This window comes from Aptenodytes patagonicus, chromosome 3, assembly GCF_965638725.1.
Source record: "Aptenodytes patagonicus chromosome 3, bAptPat1.pri.cur, whole genome shotgun sequence".
Classification (NCBI taxonomy): Eukaryota; Metazoa; Chordata; class Aves; order Sphenisciformes; family Spheniscidae; genus Aptenodytes; species Aptenodytes patagonicus.
Genome location: NC_134951.1, coordinates 97,056,204 through 97,078,911, shown reverse-complemented (window position 1 = coordinate 97,078,911; position 22,708 = coordinate 97,056,204). Strand labels below are relative to the sequence as shown.

General features: G+C 37.7%; 1 protein-coding gene across 1 annotated transcript in view; it reads right to left on the bottom strand.

Annotated features, from left to right (window-relative positions):
* Positions 1 to 3,227: 3,227 nt before the first annotated feature.
* The window catches only part of ZFAND3 (zinc finger AN1-type containing 3), a 148,659-nt gene continuing 129,178 nt past the window's right edge, over positions 3,228 to 22,708 (bottom strand). Inside the window, 1 exon segment of the mRNA XM_076334374.1 lies at positions 3,228 to 8,902. Coding sequence (XP_076190489.1) covers positions 8,748 to 8,902 — 155 coding nt within the window. The 3' untranslated portion in view covers positions 3,228 to 8,747.

Genomic DNA, 22,708 nt, shown 5'->3' with positions numbered 1-22,708 from the left:
CAGCTGTTCATGTCCCAATCTCAGCTCCCATGGCGCTGAGAAATCAGAAATGTAATGTTGTGTTTGAAACACATTTCAGCATTAGAATTCTATTTTGATACATTTTACACAAAACTGTGTAATCCTTACAGTGGCTATTTAGCTCTGTCCGGTATGTTTTATCTTCAAACTGCTCTCAAAACAGTTGATCCTCCTTGCCTTTACTCTAGAAAGATGCTGAATGTTGGCTGAGGAAAACTGATCCGTGTTGACGTTAAGTGACTGAATCAGGGCTGGTGTGAAACAAATGGTTAATGACTGCATTAATCTTTCTGGCTTGCTGGATATATGCAAATTGCATAGGGCCTAACGCTTGTTTCAGTTCCTGTGAAGTGATTTAAGTTCCATAGGCTGTTGAATTTCCTTTCCTACCTTTCTGCTATCAGCCAAAGGCTGACAAAAGAAAGCCACCCCAGAAAGCACAATTCAATCACAGATCAGCACTATCTTGTTTAATACATTATATCTCTTTATAAACAATTTTATTGTTTCACACAACAAACGTGATTAGAAAGAGCAGGTACAATATACAACTTGATTGCCTTCATGGACTCATGGATGATAGGTTCTGTGAATCCTGAGATCCTTCAGGGCTTGGGCTAACAGTGCAGAGCAACATTGCAGCTGCCGAGCCAGTGGACAACTTGCACATGCATGCAGCTGGGGCAGCATGATTGGCTTTACCTTTATTATCCAGGCTGAGAACAGCAAAGGCAAGGAACTTGTTCTGATTTATGTAAGGAGTTTGACTTGGGTCTACTTGACCCATGGTTTCTACGTCAATCAAATCTGCCTGTTTCAGTAGTTGTGACAGTTGAAAACTGTCTTCATGAAGCTTGATGTAAAGAAAACAAACCAACCCATAGTATCAACCACATGCTAATAATTTTAAATCAATCAGTGTGAAAAACATTTAGCATTACTTGGCAAATGAGCGATAGCTTTATATTTTATCCACAGAATAACAACATTGGGTTAACAATAGAAAGAATTAAAAGCAGAACAAAGAAAAAAAAAATTATTCTTGGTCTGGATAGGTATTCGGTACCTGCAGAGGTACTATTAAACACTGCTTGCATATCTCTAGTGGCTCTAGTATCAAGCTAGCCTTAAGGTTCCTTGTATTGAGAAAGTCCACAAAGAAAGTTAAGAGCAATGAAGAAGGGGTTTAAATTGGAAGTACAACTCAGCCTCAATGTTATTTGCTACAGTGTATTAAGACGGCTCTAGGAATTTCATATACTAAACAGCAGCAGTCATTTAACACTTAAAAATAACATTTTCATCACAGACGGAAACAGCTACTGGCAACACAAGCCTCAATACCTTTAGATGTGATCATCTCTACTGTTACATTGTCTTCACATAGACTCTGTCTTTGAACATGACAATTTGGGGGTTGGCATTGTAGTTGATGAGGGAGAATTTGCAAAAGGGGTGATGGAGAAAGCCTATGGAAATTACAGCAAACAGAGAAGCCAGAGAGTAGAGAAATGAAGACCTACATGGGGGCTAGAACAGAGGCTGATAGAGGTATCGGATAATAAGTTTCAAATAGCACATATTTCCCTGCTCCCACTAAAAGGAGTTGCTGCCTCAAACAGAGGCAAAGTATTGCTATTAAGGTAGCAGCTGGAATATGGTCGGCAGCACCTAGCTGATCCTACACCTACACACACGCACCCTTCACCCACCCCTTCAGAGAGTTCCGTGCCCCTAGGAATAGCATGAGGCACCCTATTGAAAAATACCTGTAACCCAGCTGTTAGCATTCACTCAAACTTCTTAGCTGTTAGGGGGGAGTATTTTTAATGGCATTGCAAATGAGCATAATGATGCTTCCAGAACTAAGTCTATAGTAGTTGATAATGATTAAACTACAGCTACTATTAAACAGGCAAATTGAGATATTGGGACATGCTGCATTTCCCCAGAAGACAAGCCAGACAAGGACTGATTATATGTATGTGGGTGTGCAGAAAGTGAAAGCTGTTTTTAGCCCAGAAGCATAATTCCGTTTCAGCCATTTGATGTCCCAGGAGATTTGTGTGTGTGTACATGTCTGTGTATGGAAAGATCTGTTCGGAACTATTATTTTTGACAAGACCTGAGCCCAAACAGCAAAAACAGAAAGAGAAAACAAGGGGTGTGCAGTGTGACTTGAAGATAGCTATAGAATTTGTAACTAACTGCTGCTTACCCAATTAGTATTTTAATCTATATAAACATGGGGGGTAACAAAGGGGAAAGTCTGCATGCAGACAGAATAAACGTTAACACCTCTGGCTGCTGCGCACGTGACAGACTATCCAAAGGAGTAGGATTCATGCAAAGCTGATACAGGTGGATCAGTTAAAACATTTTTAGCTAGCCATCACTTTAAAACTCTAGTCTAGACAAGAACAGTTGTGCTAGCCAACAGTGGTTAACTTAAAATTTAACTTATTCTTGGAGCTCATCATCTTCCTCATGCTGCTGCCAAATGTAGTATGTTAAAAGATGTCTCCAGAAACTGGTCTAGCTAAAGCTTTCAGGAATCTAAAGCAAATGTAATATACTTGAAACACTGCAGAAGAAGACAAAGACAAACTATTGCTAGAATGAAGAATGAATTCTGAATTTAGCTTATCTAGCAGAGGGCTCAGATTCTCTTCTCCCTCCTTTAAAAGTCTTGCATTTATTTGTTCCTTTGAAAAGTAGAGAGATGAGACTAAGCATTTCAGGTGTTAACAATGAACCTTTCATTTAGGTTTCTTAATGCAGAAGTGCTGATCATGCAGGCCAGCCTTCCTTTCAAAAGATGATACAACGCCATGCCTTTTTTTTTTTTAAAGGATTGCTACTTTACTTCAAAGAGACCCTGAACAATTTAAGAGGAGGAAAAAACTGCACCATTTTCAAGTGTTCTGAGGACCCTGAAGAGAGCTCCTTCTGGTGTTGCATCTCTGATACAGCAGATGACTTCAACAGTGCTTTCAGAGATGTCAACTTTTTTTTTTTCTTTAAAAACCCTGAAGTGTTTAGAACTATAGTTAGAATATGGTTTCCCATCCTCCCTCAGCATGCTTGGTAGAGGGAAGGAAAGTGTCTTCTGCAACTCAGAAAAGAATAAAAGGGACTAAGCAATGAGGAAATAGTGGGTGCCATCTTCTGTCCTTTGGTGTGAAGGGAGAGCCGACAGACAAGAGTAGGTCTCTATAATTTTATTCTCAGTACTTACACAGTCACTGCACCGTGCTACAAGTTAATAACTCACAGCATCCTATTGCATGTTATTAGCTGTGCACAAACCTAGCAGAAAGGAACATTCTGCTTATGGTTAAACCATTGCCATCAACACTTGCTACTCTCTGAAGAACAAAACCCTTTTTTGTTAGAGGATGCAGTCATAGTCTTTAAAAAGTATATATAATTTCAGAAATCTTTTCCTAATGCTTCAGATGCATGTATTGAATTTGAAATCGTTTACAGTTAGTCTTATAAAGTTCTGCTTGTTTTTCTTCCAAAGAAAATAGCAGCATATTGCAAAATAGGAAGGTCCTGTAGCAAAATACATAGTTATTACTAAATAATCCATCAAAAATGTTTTCTAATTATGACAGTCCTGTTTCATTTCTTTGCATATAACATATGTTGCAAATTGACTCAGACAAACTCTACACAGGTATATTCACAAAGATAAAGCAAACAGTCTTCCGTAGTACCAAGTCAAGAAAGTTGGTGCTGCTTGGCAAGTAATTATTTGCCTCTTTACCATTTTATGATCTGAGCTGATGTGAAGAGGAAAGTGGATGTGATCCCTAAGCACTTGTCAATTTGCATCCTCTGCCTCCTGCTTTCACGCCTTCTTTCCTCCTGACTCAACTTCAGATTGGAAGATGAGGCATGCAGGGTTTATGGGAAGGTGTATATGAACGATATCACAGAATTGAAGTTCAAAAACCCCATAGCCTAACATCCAGAACAAGTAAATCATGTCTGCATTAAGTTTCAGTTAATTGAAGAAATAGCCTATACACAAGGCAGTTACCACTTCTATAGACCAACGTCCATATTTTAATCTGCTTGAACTAACGTGCAGGGGCTTGCAAGAACAAAGTTAATGCTTTTTTTCCTGTGGCGAGTACTGAAAAGCCAAAAAGAGCAACAGTCAAACAGAACTACTTTCAAATGCCCAGCTGCACATGCTGACTGCCTCAACAAAAAGGAAAAATGAATGAAGACTAGGAAGAGAAAGAAAAATATGTCCTTCTCACTGACGTCTTTGAGAACTGTTACTTAAGAGTGGCTCTTTCCAGCAGCATTAAAGTTTGTTCTCCTGGAAAAGCTGCTGACAGTGAGAGATAAAGCCCACTATTGCACCAGTTCACCATATAAAAACGTGCACTGTGAATACTTTTGAACAGTTTAATCTTATGCACTGTTTTTCTAGTGTGGTCCTTTGTGTAGCAAAGTATGTACAGACACAGTCTCAGCTAAGCATAAGATTATGAACTGGTTACACTAGAACTGTATCCTTACACAGCAGCTCCTGCCACATCAGCTTTTGTGTTGAACCACAGCTTACTACTGCTTATATTGGTTTTGTTCTGTGTGCAGAATTCTAATCAAGTATTTGAGTGATTAAATAAACATCTGGTGCCAATAAATACAGTACATGTTAAGTAGTCTTGTCTTAAATTTTGCCATTTGTTTTCTAGGTATAGAAGTTCCCAGGAGCATACAAAATTATTTCCAGCATGAATTGGCTACAATCTCATTGTGACTTAAGGGATTACTTCGATTAGACCTTCTCTTTGCTGTTCCACTGATGACAGATGATGTCAGTAACTACACAACAAAGAGAACGTTAATTCATTTGTCTGGGCACTTAACTGTGTACACATCAACTGTGAGCATAGGTGCTGTCAATTATTCCACTGATGTATTTCTTGGAATCTATTATAAAAGCTATATTTTTTGACACCTGATACATTAGTATCAGTTCTCTTCCCTGGCGAGTCTTTGTACTGAGATAGTCATTGTAAGATTAAAAAAAGTGCTTTTATCCCTTAGAGATTTATATCTAAGTTGTAGCATAGTCAAAGAAGGAACTGCTATGACTGTAGAATGAACTGAAACACCACGAGTACAAGGTTAAATACAAACAGGACATTGTGTTCAAAAGGCCAGGGGATTGCAATTTGTTCAAAAGAAGAAAGTCATGCAAAATTCAAGTTTTGAACATATTTATCACCTTCCATGGAATAGATAAAAGCAGTTAATATTACTTTTGGACTGCTGTAATTGCACCAGGACTCTTTTCCGGGTGTTGCCTGTGCACTACTGAAGAATAGTTCATATTCTCAAGTACCTCATTTTGCAGTTAGATTGCTTCTTATTCAAGACTCTGAACTGCTTCAAAACAGAAACCAGTGCAATTAAGGACAGGCTCTGGCATAGCAACCTTCATGGGCAATTCTTGGTTTTGCTTGAAGCGTTGGCTTGCACCCAGCTACAGATTTGAAACTTGATGAAAAGGCAGATCTGGTTTATGTAACTTACCTTTACTGTAACACAGCCATCTTGTTCAAGAATCACGCAGTTTTATAATTGAAAGTACCATACTAATTTGAGGGGAAAAAATGGGTGCACGTGTCCGATGAATCAGGCACAATTTCAATTCCAAACAAGTTTCAAAATTGTTTTTAAATAATCACCTTGATATTCTCGCTCCTTCTAATACAGTCTATTGTTTTTTAATTAGCCTTGTGTTTCTAGCATCTAAATGGTTAAGAAACAATAGTTACTTCTCTACTTATCCATTATGAATACAGCCTGTTGTGATTTGGGATACAGCTACTCTAGGTGCAGAAGTTGCGAAATGCATGAAAGAACATTTAAGACATTTTAAAACTTTGATGCCAATGATATAGTGCACAATATGCATTTGACTTGAGTATGAGCAACTTGTTCATTTGATTACTGTATCTAACCTCAAAATTAAATTGACCAATACTCAGGCTACAGTAGATTTGCATACAAAATAAATCACTAAACTTGAACCCAGCAGAAATATCATCCTCCCCTTCCAAACTGGCAGAAAATACTGTCCACCTTCCACCAATTGTAAATTCAGCGAGAAGTTACTGGCCTAACGTTGGTATTTTCCCCATTCGTATTTCTTACATGAACTTGCAGCAGAAATGGTGCAAAATAGCAAGACCTGTTGGAATAGGCAGAAAGGAATTCAAACTTTAATCTGATTGGTTTAATTTTTTTTAGCAGGAGGAAAAAGAATAAAGTTACAAGATTCTTTTAATATTTTCACAATGTTAAACTAAAACTGAGCTCTAGGCTACATGTGTAAGTAAATCTAGAACACAAAAGGGTTAAATAAGATCTTCTTTTAAGATACAAGAACTTAAGCTTTCTTTACGTTTAACAAACTTCACAGAACAGATACTGCAAAGGAACAACCCCCTCCCCAACTTTTTTGTTTAAAGTGAACATTGTCCATAATTCACATGAACTTTAAGTAGTGTTCTCTCAAGAGCCACCTTGAAACCATCTGTGCACTTGTAACGAGATTAAAGAGAATATTAAGGAGGAACAAAATAGCATCTTCAGTATTAATGCAGAAAAGTCTTGTGTATCAATCAGAATGCCCATCAAATGCTATGATAGGGTTTTGTAGGAAAAGAAAGTGCGTATCACAGCAGCCGCCAAAATCCATGTTTTTTTAAACTCCTCACGGCAAATGTAAATAATATCCTCGGACCGTCCCTCTCACCAGGACCACTTCCTGAAAATGCAGCACATTACAGAAGATTTTGCTGCTGGTTTCATATTCTTGAATAATAACAATAATAAAAAAAACAGCTTGCTTTTGGATAGCTTGCATTTTATAATGATGGGACACTTCTGATTTGCTTCGTGGTTAATGAACGCTAATACAGTCAGATGCTGAGTGTGTGTGTGGAGAGACATATATATTCTTCTTTTTTTTGTTTTTTTAATTAGTTGTCTCCTCGTTAAATGCTCCTAGCTGGCTACCAAAGTAACAATATAATTTGGCCTATAAGGAGTTAGTTACCTGTAACAAGTAGAATGGAGGATGACTCACACAAGCTTACTCCTAAAACGCTGGGGTTTTCCAAGTGACACGTTACTTCACCCCTCTGATGTTTTGTATCTGCCCAGTATTTGAAGATGAGACAAAAATCTTTCCCTCCCTCAGATTTTCTTACAAATTTGCCTGATTGTTAACACCTTACTAATAGACTGAGAAGCTAAATTCACTCAGGATTAAGCTGGGCCACGTCGGTACAAATCCTTTTTACCTGCATAAACCCTGTGTGCAGCAGGAGACATGCCGATTATGATGTTTGCTTTTTCGTTTCCAAACTGACAAGATTGGTGCAATTCAGTTCAGCTCAGCTCAACGTGACATACCGTAATACAGAACCATAGGTCTAAACAGATCCAAAACATTCTACTCCATGTAATACTTTTCACATTCACTTGCTATACTTGCTTTGCAATAGATGCGGGCAGAGATTTTCATGAGAGCGTTCAGCTGCATAGAAAGAGGGCTGATATGGCCCATTTGATTATCTCATTGACACTCTGGAAGTGAGGAACACAAACTCAATCTGATAAAGGGTGTTTTTACCGGTTGTTCCCCAATACTGTTACTGAATTCCGTTTGCTACAAAATGTCCTTTTTTTTCCCCAATATATAAGTCTAGCTACAGAAAGTCAGTCTGTAGAATCCAGCCATGGCTACTGTGCTGTGAATTAGCCTTATTTGATCAATTATCAGATACCTGCACTTAGCAAAAGGCAAACAAGAGCCAATCAGGTTTCGGCCGGTGGGAATGGCTGCACTGCTCAAGGTATGTAGAATCTGTTCACACAACTCGTAGAATCTCTGTGGATGCCATGTAAAAAGTATGCACCATTTACTGCTCTGGGATGGAGTTGGCTTTAAAGTGAGATCATAATTTAACTGAGAAGAAAGAAAAAAAAAAACCCCGATAGGTTCTTTATAGTAAGATAGATATAAAAATTTTTCATAAGAATCTCTGTCCCCCTTTCTTTTTGGCTTCCTGGGAAGAACCAGAAAGATGTTCCTACCCCAGCAGAATCCCTGATGCTGGTGACACTGCCTAACTCAAAAGCCACACGCGATGAAGGCACGAGTGACCAGTCAGGTCTTCTGGGCTTAAGCAGCTGCAGTTGCTGCTCTTAGTAGTATTTCACCTCCTCAGGATTCACTAGCAGTGAAGAGGTGAAAGGCTGCACATTAAACAGTTTGTCCAAAAGCCATGTGCATAGCAAACTTTTACACCAGCTTCTATACAACTATTTGTTTTAACTCTGCAGCTGGAATGTTTCCAGCGTAAGGCTTTTAGAGTGACTCCAGCAAAAACAGAAGCCTTTGGATTTTTTTTTGTTTTGTTTAAATCCACTAGCCATGCTCAAAAATAATATTTCTTCATGTTTTATTTTTATACGGTGGCTAGCAGGCACCTTAGTAACCAGCCAGAAATCAATTTCAACCACCATCAACCCCTAAACTACAGTACCAGGACGGTTGGCTAAAGAAAGGAAACTGATTGGCTGTAGTCTGAAACTTGCCTAGTACAAGGTGTCTGGCTGACTTTGTCCTAAATAAGGCTAACATTAGTGAACTAAGAGAACAGCATTTGGTTGCAGTCTTGCACTCAGGAACATCCTTCGCCAATGCGTTGGCAAGATCTCCCTACTTTCCGATCCAGTTTCACCATTTTCATAATGGCTTCCTCACGCCCACGTCCCATGTGGTCAAATGTGCAGTCGTGTTGTTCAGGCAGGCGATGCAACATACAGAACACATAACCTACCACGGAAAGGGAGAAAACAAAAATACAGTTAGGGACTTGGTTGAAGTGGCAGAATCTTACCTGAATCAGAAGTGAAGGATCACCTACTGGGGGATTACTCAGTTCCCAAAAATTAATGCCAGCTTTAAGTTTTTACTTATCTTCCTTACAGGGTATTAATAAATACCTGATTATTTACTGCATTCTCTTGAGTATTTATCAACACAGTATCAAAGCTCAAGTCATGTTAGGTTTGGTTTTTTTTTTTTTGCCATCCTCTCATCTCGCAGAGGAAGCCCCCAAAATTGTCTAAACTAGGTATGCCCAGATAGTAACAAAGCTAATTTTTTTTTTTTTTTTTTTAAAAAAAAGCTCATCTTCACTGAAATCTTTTCTACTTTATGTGGAGTTGGTTGTCATTTCTGAAATTCATGCCTATGGTACTTCAGATTTAGCTCCCAAGCAGGCATTCAAGTCAGAACTGTTAAATCTAAGCACCTTGCTTCCTCCTTACTGCTGGCACCCCAAGTGGGCAGCGACTGCGGGAGAGTTCACTGCTCCACTACTATTCCAGTTTTCAGAAGCTTCTCTTCACGAACTGCTCTGACACTAAGCACGGGGGGCGAACAGGCATTTGACATAGGGACACGTCGTGCCACACCATCTTGCTCTGTAGCTGAAAAGATGTAGGTTATTGTCTCTTTGTCTAAAGCTAGTCAATGTTACTCAGTTTTCCAGGGAGCATGTGATTCAGAAACACATGGCAATACTTTTTCCTACAGGTGAGGAGAGCATCTTCAGTAGCCACCTCTTTCTGGTCTACAAAGAAAATCAGCTTTTTTCTTATTTGGCCCTAACACTTTATAGCAGTAAAGAAATTGCCTCAAGTTTCCTACCTCTAAAATGAATGTTACATAGTGATAAGCAGTATTAAGATGATACAGTAGGGAAGAGAGTCCTACAGTTACAGGGTTCACGTAGTCCCCCGTATATGAAACAACATATGATATCGCCTATGCTGCAATATTTTTCCTGCCTGATGGTGCGAAGAGCATCACTTTGCCTCTCACTGAATGCTTACATTACTGCTGCTCCTTGAATGCTCAAAAGATACTAAAATCACAAAATGATGATATTAGAGAGATGGAAAAGGATAAAAATGATTGAGAGAGTGTGTGTGTGTGTGTGTGTGTATATACACACACACACACAAAAATGTGTGTGAAGTGTTTCAAGCTCCTGGACTATAAAACATCAATTGTAGGAGAGGACAGCAGGCTACCTTTATGTTAGTGTGATTGTTAAGAAAACAGAAAGGGAAAAATATCACACATGGAATTATTAAAAAAAGTGAAGAAAAATTGATTTATCTCTGCTCTTTGTTTCAATAGCATCAGGTATGAAAAGACATGTCTATTATCTGTGGCTGGCTTTGAAACCCTGTTCTAGGAACAAAGCAAAAAAGACCAGTTTTCTGTATTGGTATATGTGATTCAGAAATATGGATGGAAAGATGCAGATTGAATTGATATATATCTCACCCCTTGTAATCATTGTCTCCACTTCAGTCTCAATCTAGGTCATACCACACTCAAATGTGACAAATATCTTTCTTGAGGTGCCAAAAATTCAAGGTCGGTTGTAATTCTGGTCCTTGGACTAGAGTTTCAATACTGAACAGGCATTTCACTCAATTCTCTCTTACAGAAAACACGGACTGAAGGCTTCCCTTATTTCTTGAAATAAGACTTCAAATTACTGAACCAACGTCCACTGCGGGCACAAGAATACATAAATACCTGACTAGATGAGCTCAAAAATCAAGTTTGTCATCTTATCTGCAATGGATGTGTAAGAAGCAGATGCAAGAAACCCTGCAGATACGGATTGGGCTGCAGTCATTTCAGTCCCTTGTAGGTAAAAAATGGTTTTAAATCCTGATGGTTTTACAGATCCTCTCCACATGGTTAACAAGCATATGTAGAAATGTTATTTAATGTTATCTAAAAGAGATCTTGAACATGTATACAATCTTCTACACAGCTTCAGCAAGACCCTTTTGACAATTCTATCAATCTAGTAAGAAAAAACATATACACCATGATTTATCACTTTCGAACATGACCTTTCAATTGCCCCATCTCCTCACCTTCTACAAAGCCTCCTGCCTTTGGTAGACCAGTGTAACTTCATGATGTTCCTTTCTACTTTGCTACCCCTCCAATACAGTCTATTCTGTGCTTTGCCATATCTTTATTTCTTTTTTTAACACCTTTTAGCTTTTTTTAGAGAACCTGCTTTCATGTAGGAAAAGCTGTACTGTATGCTATTTTTATTCCGGATAAAACATATTATTTATTTTTTCTGTTTGTCAAGTATTTTCTTATGCATTCTTGAACGGAATTTCAGTAACTGTCCACAAAGAATGGCAGGTGATTTTCATTTTCCCAGACTGTGGGAAAAGTATTTCTAATTTCAGCAATTAAATGATCTGAACCTGTTACTCATATATCTATTTAAATCTGTACTGCTAATTAGAACTGATAATACCTAATGAAAGAATACCCAAGCACATTTTGAACATTATGAAAGATAGTTTTGCATATATTAGCTGTTCTTATGGAGGGGGTTTATTCTTGTTGAATAAGCAATGGGGATCTTCTGGAAGTCTCATTTCCAAAAGAGACTTCAGATCTTTAGTCCCATTGCTCCAAAAGCCTAAGTCACTTTAAAGATCAGAACTTGTATTTTTGTACGTTTTATTTAAAATTTAAAGGACTTGAATACTGTTAGATAGTAGCTAGTTGAGTAGCAGTAGTTCCGAACATATTTTTCATTAGTTCAGAGTGAATATATTCAATTAAGTTATTACTGCTATATTCACTCCTTGCTTCTTCACTGGTCTGGAAATCAGAGTGGACATTCTGTGGTCTGTGTGTGCACCAATGCCTGATGTCGTATCAAGACCATCAGTTTTTACAACAGTTCCATTCTTAACTTATGTGTGCTGGGGCAGAAGGCCAATATATGTACTTCTATTTTGATCCTTAAAACCAATCCAGATTTAGAGGTGAAACCTTTTCTCCTGAGAACTCTGCTTTTATGGTTATAAAGCAAGTTAGATTAATGAACCCTTGCGGTGTATTTACTGTTAAGTTCATTATGGGAAGTTATCAAATAGAGGTTGTCTCCCCTAAAGGATTTTACTGCAGAAATGCTTCTTTTAGCACACTGTAACTGAAAGACAAATAACTTCCTGCTAGGGGAAAGAGCACTGGAAAAGGGAATCCATCTGCCAGCTAAAAGTTAGTTTACCCTAGTCATCAACCAAAAATATGCCAGACTTCCACTCCAAGCATAGAAGATTTCAGTCTAGTAAATGTAATAATACATCTCACAGCATTGCAATTGTTGTTTTCTGATGTTAGAAGTAAACTGTGAATCACCTACTCCTCAGGCCTCTAATGCAAACATCTTGGAAAAACATTATGTAGTGCCTCAAAACCTTTGAGCTCCTCTAAGCACCCCAGCAACTACTTCACGATATATATCATCAAAAATTCACTTCCATTTCGTCACCAGAGCATAAATGGCTAAAGCCATAAAGCAGTGTACCATCTCTGCCTTACTTGTACCGATACAGATGACTCTTTTGCATAGGACATGCAAAAAAACATCATTCAAAGGAAGTCTAAGATCACACACAAGCAACTGTAAAGTTGCTTTCATCATTCCTGAGGCATCTGCTGGGAAAAGGCAATTGGAGAGGACAGAAAACAAAATAATTTTCCATATTCAAGACCAGAGAATACCACAGACCTACAGTTCGCTCTGTGTGGGTGATGATGAAAAATGACTGCATTTTCCTTATTGTTACATTCAAGAGCACTGGCTTGATGGCAGTATGGAATAACAGTAAGCAAATATTTCAACTAAAACCTACATTTAACTCTTAACTTTCTGTCTTCAAATTCTGAAAACAGTAAGCTGCTAAAATACCGACAAAATGATATGTGAAGCATCAGAAACAATTCAATTCAATGGCATAATAATCCGCAACACAAAAGCCAAATAATAATTTTAGAGGGTCCCCGATTTTGTTAAATTTCTTTTTTTTCCTTTGTTAACTCAATGGAAAGCGGTCAGACTTTCTGGAACATGGCACAAATGCCCAATAATTGGATTACTGCAAACTACCAATGGAGAAGCACAGCACACTGGTGGGACTACTCTAGTGGACGTCCTTGGCCAGGCATGGAGTAGTCCCAGACTCTTCTAATGTACTGCTGGAGAACATCACACTGTTACATAAGATATAGAATAAATATAATGATCCCTGTTACACGAATAGCATCATGACAGAAAGGAAGCTCCTTTTTCTCCCACCCCAAGATTCTGGGTCCTAATCTCATTGATGAGACATTCGGAAAGCTGCTAAAGGAAGACAGATTTGTTTGTTTTGTTTGTGAGCATGTTTTGAGAAGTGGTGAAAGCACCAAGCAAGCTTATTAAATATTGATCAGCTTACACACTTACAAAATGGCTTAAAAACATTTAAAAGTGTCCCTATTTGAAACATCTTGATGTGTATTACCTAAAAGTAGTTGCATGCTGCCACAATTACCATACAAAATCAGAGCTTCTTACACTTCAAAATCATCTTACCTGCCCACTAGTACTGTTATTTATCATTTTCATTCCCAAGTCAAAAGGCAGAAGTTCAAAACTGCCAGAATTTGTGGCCATTTCCAAATTTTATTTAATAAACAACTTGTGTTTGTATAGATCCCCTATACAAAGCCTATTCAAAAGTAGTCTTAACAATGGCGTAGACTTATTCCTGTGCAGAATTCTATGCTGTATGCTTTCGCTTCTTCACGTGCTTCCCAAGAAATTTTACCTTTCTTGCTAATTTGAAATTCTAATCAACAGGAGGGTCAAACAGAACTTAAAAATACCTTGTAACCTTAAGAGATGAAGGTGCTGCAAAAACTCTCTACCAAAGGTGTATTATCTAACAAGGTATGTGTGAGTCTATACACAGATTTCTGTGCAAGAACAGATTTTAACATGTCTTTAAAAGGTGACCATATCTACAGGATATCATACAACACAACAAAACCCGGCAGATTAACCAGCAGAGAAGATTAGCTCATGCAGCGATACATGCTGCTGCAGCACTGTTCAGAATAATTGGACATCATTCCCCAAAAGAGTCTGGTAATCCCCAGAACAACAATTATGCATCTCCCCCATCCCTTCCAACTGGAAAGATGACTTAATGTGTTGTAAATGATACTAACAATAAAGCTATTTTAAAAAGTGTGGGAGGGAAATCTTTTTTTTCTTTTTTCAAGACATGGAATAGGTAAGAAATAAATGTAGGAGTAGAACAAATAGCTACCAAGATACAAAGCCAAGATCCTAAAGACCTGTGCATTGAGTACCTCAGAAGACACTTGCTCTCTGGATTTCAATATAATCTAGCTTGTTCCCCTAATATTTTGGAGATTATTCAAAAAGAACATCCAGCAATGGAAGGAAGTAAAAGTGTCCTATAGTCCAGCCTAGCAAAACTTCCAGTGCCGCTTGTATGCACTGCTATTTTACAGTATAAAAATACTCTAGTCTGCTGATATCTTGTATTATTCTCCTTCTAGACAGCTCCATTCTTGCATATACTCTAATTATCTCTTCCCTCTCTTCTGTGGGGAATGCTCTACATTGGCATTGTCAGATTTCGTTACACAACTCAAGGAACATTGAGTTTTACTGACATTTTCTATAAAACCAAACCAAACCAAATCCCAACAAGCTAACAACAAGCTTTTGGAAATAAGTGAGCTAAACTATTCTCTCATTTCCCTTTCCCAGCTTTGCAAGATGTCTTGGACTTTGATTAAGTGCTAAGTAGTTCAGAATAACTTGGCTAGGAATCTTGTCATTCCTTCCCACGGGGAAAGGAGAGTAAGCCACATCATGGTGAAGCTTTTTAACCAAATAGATGTATTTATTAAAACTCTGCAAAACATAGCTTGAGGCAGTCCTTTCTATCATTTCCACTCCAAGAAGAGTGTTAACCTCTAAGTGCCCAAAGTTAGAAGTCTCTAAATATTGATGCACAGTATCTTAAAAATTGCCCTCTCAAGGCATTTCAGTTCGATGTTCCCTCACAAACAGCACAGCTGCAAAACATTCAGGAAACAGAGTAGGAAGATGTGTACATAACTTATCTTATTAATTTCTTTTTCTAACCATTTGCTATGGTCACTGCAACTTGCCTTTCAATATTTTCTTCTTTATATAGATTGTCTATACTTACTCATGACTACCAAAATGATCAATAATTGAATCAAAAAGAGGAAAAGAAAAGAGGTAGTATAAGACACCTTAGAAAGTTTCTTTTAATCTGCCAGTCTGTCCCCAGGACTGATGTGCACTTGGGACTTCCATCCTGCTCTTAAGTCAGCCATAATCTCAGGTTTCATGCTAGAAGCACACAGCTCCATGACATCTGTGATGCTACATAAAATTTTATGTCTGAGACTCAGGGTGCTTATGAGATGCTGCAGATTCATTTTGTATTTCCACTACTGGGTTTACGCTCGGGAGAAAAGACAGGAACAAACATTTTTTTTTCCCCCTCCCTTTCTTGCTCTATTTTGCCATCTACCACAAAGAGGGTAAAGCAGTATGTATGAGCATGCATGAGAGACAAAAAAGCTATTAGTGAAAAAAACTGCCCAGGAAATGAATGGAAGAAATTGTATACAAAAGAAAGATGACGTCACCTTAATCCTGTAACAGCCACTGGACAGGTACGGTTAAAGATTCTGCAAGAATTCTTTAGACCACAAGGCAAAGACTTTGTATTTCCAAGTTTAGTCACGTAAAACCTGTGTTTCAAAGCGTCTTCTGTCTATTTTCTTGAAGATCGTAAGCCTGGGAAGCTGCTTTAGGGAGCACGCAGGAGATGCAGTTTTGCACTGTGGAGACTCTGCAAACAAACTACCTTTTATCCCAATTTGTGCTAATTTCAAATTCACTTTCCTATTTATCTTACTACTTGCACAGAAAGCTTTCAAACTATTTTTTCCTACATTAAATGTGACACAAATTTTGAACAGAGAATTTATATCACTTGAGGACAGAGCACATGCTGATTTTTTAAGGTTTTTTTTGAATCAGCAATTCTTAAGGAGGTTCTACATAAGATAGTATTCTACTCCTTGACTTTGGAACTAAGAAGAGCTCAAAAGAAACAGTTTCCTCCTGTTTCTTTGAAGACACTGTATTTGGAGTGGGAAAAATTAAGATATGGCACTCTCCTAGATTCAAGTCCTGCTTTTGCTCTAGTGGATGCCAAGTCCACAGAAGTAGGGAGCATCTTCAGGAACAGAACTGAAGTTTTCAGGAAATTATTTCTGAATTTCAAAGAATCCTCAATGAATCCAAGTGATAAATCCAAGTGATAAATACTGCTTTGCAATAGTAAACTGCAATTAAAAAAAAGTTTGCTGTGGGTCAGGTCTTCCTAAATACTGCAGGTCTCAGTCAGGATCATATCTCAGTTCCGCCACGTACCACAAAATAACAGTGGTTAAGTCTTTTGGTTTGGACCAAATATTTTCCTTGCTCTACAGGATGCAGGCACATTAGAGTAACTGCTTTTACATCACAACTTCTTCACCCCACTATGGATTCACGAGTTAAGGCCACCATCTATCGGAGACAGTCTAATGGAGCAACTTCGGTACGTGATTACTCCCACGGATACAGCATGCAATACTCATGTCTAAACTGCTTTATACCTCAGAAGTCACTGACCTACATTTCATCTGTAGGCTCCCCTTCCAACCTTATACACTGTCCTCAGTTTTTTGTCTAAGTTGCAATCCACAGCAGTCAGGCACAAGCAGTAGCTGTGACCCCACAAGTTGACTTACCAGCTAGCACAAATGGTGGGTTACCACTGCAGTGAAACGTCTATAGAACTGGGGTATGATCCCAGTTCATCTATGGTGACGGATACAACTTCACAGAAATTAGCATTTTAATTTGTCACGTATTTTCTCAATATAACGGAAAGAAACATTTTTCTCCAAAAGACTTGCGCAATTGTTGAAGCACAAAGGCAAAACGGTTAAAGTTTAATTTAACAAGAGAATTTGCAAAGGAACCATTTTGCTCCCAAGAACTTGCAGCATCAACAGTGGTGCCAGACAGTCAACACCAATGTATGACTGACTTGAGGGAGAGGAAAAGCTAAGTTCAAAATTAAAAGTTTAGACTCTAGGTAGGTGAAGAGAGTTTGCTTTTTTGAATAATCGTGTGATCTTGCAATGATATATTCAGGAGGAATTAGTATCACCGCTATACTTGTAAAAGGAACGTTCACTGCCATGTTTGCAGGGCCGAGAACACACTGAAACAACACTGCATCTCCCATATCATTCCTAGTTTCACAAGGTGATATCCTGTAGGATGTGGGAGAATGAATCCAAAGAACAGGATATGCAGTAAAAAAAGCAAAATTATGCTAAAAAGGCATCCTAGTGTCCAAAAGCAGACACCTAATAGAGGTAAACCATAATAATAGGTAACACTACTGCAAATGGTAGTACTCTCCTAAGATTTTCCATAGGCTATACCAGCATATAAAGAAGTATTTATTTGATATAATGATATATCATACGATATATTGTATCATCCCTCCTGAGAAAGGGCAGGTGGATGACAGCTATCCTAGAATCAGTGCAGGGCCTTGGTGCAGAGTGTTTGACATTTTCAAAAGAGCTAGATGAGTATTAATACTTCTAGAATTCTCTCTACACCAAGCCCACCTGAGCCGGTACACTTCTCCCAGAAGCTGAGGATTTAATTAAAAGCCAAAGTGTACCCAGTAATTTAATTAAAATAGCAAGCAATACCGAGTGATTCAATAATGTATGTGTATCGTTTTGTTTAGCCCAATGAAAATGCAGGAAAGATAAGGCTACTAATAAAGAACTGGAATGGATAAAGAAAGGGTCTATACTAACATACTGTACGTGTTGTATTAATTCTAACTGTTCTCCTGGATCCGCCATGTATTTTGACTTCAAATTATCACATGCTCAATATGATTCCAGGTTTGACTTTCAGTATATTTCACGAATTATATTATTTATGCCTTGGGTTTAAATAGCTTTCTAGAGCTGCACCATATTGATCCACAGTCTGACAACAACTAGACTTGCTGGCCAAATCACTGGAGAGAAGCAGCTCTATTTCTTTTAAACCTAAATGAAATTTATTTTATGTCTTTAGCCCCTATTTACACCTTATGTCCAGGGTCTCTTAGATTACGCATCCTGCTCCATGCAACTCGTCTATTCCTGGAGCTTCTTGCTATCTATGTCAAGAGTAATTCTTCTTCTAACCAAAGGGAAACAGAGCTCCATTCAGAAGCTCTATGCCATAAGGGAAAACAAATGCTTGGAGTGATGTGCACTTCCACCCTTTCCCTTTTTTTTGGGTGCAAAGACTTACACAACATTCCCTGCTCCTGCTTGTTCAGAATATGGCAGGACCCCCTGTACACCACTTATGCACAGATTTGAGCAACTTTCAGCAACTCAGGAACATTGAACGGCTGTGAACACCTCTGCAGGTAAACTTTTTCATTTCAATACATATAAAGATAACAGTTAAATAAATGTTTTACTTTTAAAAACCTACTGAAGAAAATACTATACCTTAGCAATTAGAATATCCGTAAATACAGTTTTTGAGCTCCTGAAACTTTCCTCCAAGGCCAGACGTACTTAATATCAAAAGCCCCTGACACAGGCTAATATTATTGTTTTAACTTTTGTGAAAACTGATGCATGCTGATCTTTATGCCATTTCCTTAGAAGACCCACAGCAACCTAGTAGAGAACTCTAGCGGAGAACCAGGTAGTCTCAAGTCCCAGTACCTAGCTTTAACACTTTCTTATACCTTAGATATGGAATTTAAGACCACAGGTGGCATTTTCCTTTAGGTAATACTTTATTTATTTAGTTTGTAGGGGAAAAAACCCTCTAGTTCCTGGAAAGAATCCTGACTTTTCAAGGCAAATTTTGACAATTGCTTTCAATATCCTTTTTCTCCTCCCAGTTCTGATGGAGCAATTGGTGTCATGTTTTTTTCCCCACTTCTTCCTATGAAGAATTTAGACTTTCACCAACAAAATTCACTGGGCATCATTTCTACCTACCTAAGCCTTACTTCATGGTCAGCTGAACTAGCTGGTAACGTTGCTTCAGGATTTGTCAGAAGATTATAGGATATTTTTGGGCCTTCTGTGTATACTTCAAATATCAAGCACATTAGTAAAATCAGTAGTTATGTGCATAGCTATTTGTTAACATATGGACAAATATGTTTGATTCACTTTGAGGGGGACACTTTCTAGGCCGTATCTTTCCTTTTGAGAACAGGCTGCAGCAGCCTCCTGCCAGTCAGCAGAAGCTTTCGAAGTGCACAGTCCTGGTGAAGCTATAACCTGTGCCTATGAGACTCTGAATAAATAAGAACACTGTAAATAAAGAATTATTAGAAAAGGTAGAGCACTTTAACCTTCAAAAATGTTTCCTTTAACATCTGGCAGGTGGCTATTATCTTCATTTTTCTGAGAAGAAAAAAAAAAAAAAGACTCGAAGACTGAGCAAATTACTTCCCTAAAGGTATTGAAAGAGATGGAATTAGAAATAAGATAGTCTCAGCTACATTTTTATGTTCAGGTTCACTAGGCCGTGTGTCTCTTGTGCATACAGGACAATTAAAAATTGCATCTTCTTTTACTTTATGCATATGCTTCTTTCTTCTGTAACCACAGTACAGGTATGTATGGAAGAAGAGACCTAATATGGCACACCAACAAAATGCTTAGTTTTTTCCTCATACCGTAGTATCCCTGCGAAAACCACCTGAAGGTTATATACTGAAGGACTTACTACTCAGTAGTTTCAAAATAAAACCTTTTTTTGTTTTGTTTTTAAAAGGAACATGCTAACTTGTTTTATTTAAGGAGAACTCGAGGACTTAGGAGACCGACTGACCCATTTCAATTACCTGTATTGATTGGGGCTATAGGAAGGTAACTAAAAGGCTCAGTATACATCACTAAATCAAGAGAGTCACCTGTTGCAGAACTTTAGGTAGCACGGTGGAAGAAATCAGAATCAGCACATGCTGTAAGAAACCCACATTAGTTGAACAAGCTGGGGGAATATACTAGAGCCTCTTCAAACTGTATTTCATGATTCCTAATTATAAGCAGCCCATGAACTCCATTTACACTTTTAAAACTGTGGACAGCTTTTCTAAAGCCTAGACACTGAAGTGTTTTTCTGGGTCCTATCCTTGGAACCCATGATACACCAATTAGTCAACTGCCTTTAACTGTTTAATTTCTAGTATTTTCCAAATACATATTACTCGGAGACACCAATGTTAGTTAACAGCTCCTATTCCCTATCAATTAAATTACAGTCTTGGGATAACATTTTCATAAAGTAAAACAAAACAAAAAAACCCTTTGAGTTTGAATTCAAACTTCAACAGTTTTTCTCTCTCTCTTTTTCTTTTTTTCTTTTTTTTTTTAAATACTTGCAGCAATGTAAGCTAAGATGCTAGGCATTACTGGAATGGCTGAGGCAAAAGTACTATTCCGGGAGCAACTATCTTAGGAGAACAGTCAACAGAAGACAGCTGAATACGGTACGTCTTCGGGCCTGGCAGGAAGACTTGCCAGAATTACAGTACATAACCAGTTACAAATAAGATTTATTTTTCCTTTAATACTTCTTATTGAACTGGTTGACTCATAATCTCCAGAAGCAGTGTGCATATTTAATTTTAATCAATGGAAGTACATCTGTTATACCAATACATAATCATATCCTGAAGCCATTTTGGTTTGTACCAGATAAACCTTATCCCTCTAGAAAGTGAATTTACCAGTGCCATTACAAATTCTTCTCCACAGAAAAAGGTTCCATGGAAATGGAACCATGATTCAATATTTTACCAAGTTTCAAGACAAACATTAGTTTCAGTATGTGTTGGACTGCTTTGTACAAAGATGAAAAAGTTGTCAGAGCTTTTGTTTGTTTGTTTTTGCTTATCTATTCAAGTTTGTTTCTTTCTGCCTGTCCTTTTGAAGATAATTTCTAAATGAACCGAGTAAATCAAATAATTCCAAATTTATTCTGGCACAATCCAAACAAGTGCCTCATCTCCTATGTTTATGACCGAGCAGCTCTGTTATACAAGTTAAGAATCTGCAGCTGTTTTTCTTCCACCTGTTTTATTACTGAATCATTGTGAGACTTGCTGCCACAGTATCTGTAAAAAAGGTACATCTCTTCTGTGTGGACACATTTTGTGTCTGATGGCTGACAGAAATGCTCAGTGCTTGATACGAGTCTGTTCTTTTCTTCCTCTTACCCCTCTGCTTAGTGGAAGACCAAAACAGAAGTAAACCAACAGACACTTTTAAATAATCCCAAGAAAAGAATTCCACCAGGTTATCACAGATCTATACAGAACTAAATTAAAAGCAGGGATGTGGAAAAATAATCATAGTAACATGCCAGAACTCTCTTTTTTATACTTATTAACTATGCTTATGTGTTTGTGTGTGTATATATATACACCTGCATATATATACACATAATATGAGACAAGTTTCTGAAATAGTTTAGAAGGTATGTTTGCCAAATATTTTTAAAAAGTTTTGTTCCTGTCCCTGCCAAGATTACAGATTTTTACAACTTGTTTATAATGCTTTCTCATGGTAGTTGGATCTCCTTTACTCTACATTTACTCATTAATGTTTTAAACTCCTTTCCATTGTTAATACTTTTTTAATATATATTTTTTTATAATTTGGCAAGCACCAAATTATCTTTAGAATGCACCACACTAAAGTCAGGAAACGGTTTAGGATGTAGGATATTTTGTAAGAGATATAATGCCAGTTTAACGTTGTTCTAGTGCAAGATTAATGTGTTCCCTATGGGTTTATTCCCTCATCACCTTAAGGTCAGCTTTCCTTTGAGCTACTTTTTTCAAATGACTTCTCAAATTTGTAATTTTGTTCCCATGAGTAACTACCCTCATGATCACTGTTCACATAGAAAGGAATGTGGTGCACTGACACCTGTAGAGAAATTAACCTGAAGACTCAACATGCATTTTTTTGGACACACGTTTTTTGATGAGCTGTCTTAAATAAGTCTTTTTCTCTTATTTTAATAATTAAGCAGAGTACCTCTGTTTCTGCCAATGATTCCTTTCATCTACTTAATAGGCATTTATAACTGCCTGTCCCACTGCCCCTATTTTTTCTGTTTGTTTTCAATCAATGTAGTTAAACATTCATTTACATGTTTTTTTTTACCTCTAGGCAAGTAATCTTAAGATTACTCAAATACTTAGTTTGTTGCTTTACCTCCCTATTTTATACTCTTTCACAGTTTAGCTTCTCTTTTATCTTTCTTTCATTTTCCTAGATGAATGAACTCAAGCCAACTGTACTATGCAACATGTACATCTTGTACTACTGTGGCCTCTTTTCTTTATTTTCCATTCTTCCCATCCCCTCCTCTAATCTAAGCAAAAACTGCAGAATCTTAAGTGGTTTTATGCATTAACCTTATGAGAAACAAGCCACAAAGTAGTCGGGTACAAATTGGGTTATCAGCTATTCAGACACGTTGATTTTCTGTGTTGCTAAGCTGTAGCAAGCAGCTTGCTATTAAACTTGTTAGAACTAGAAACCATTTTATCAAGA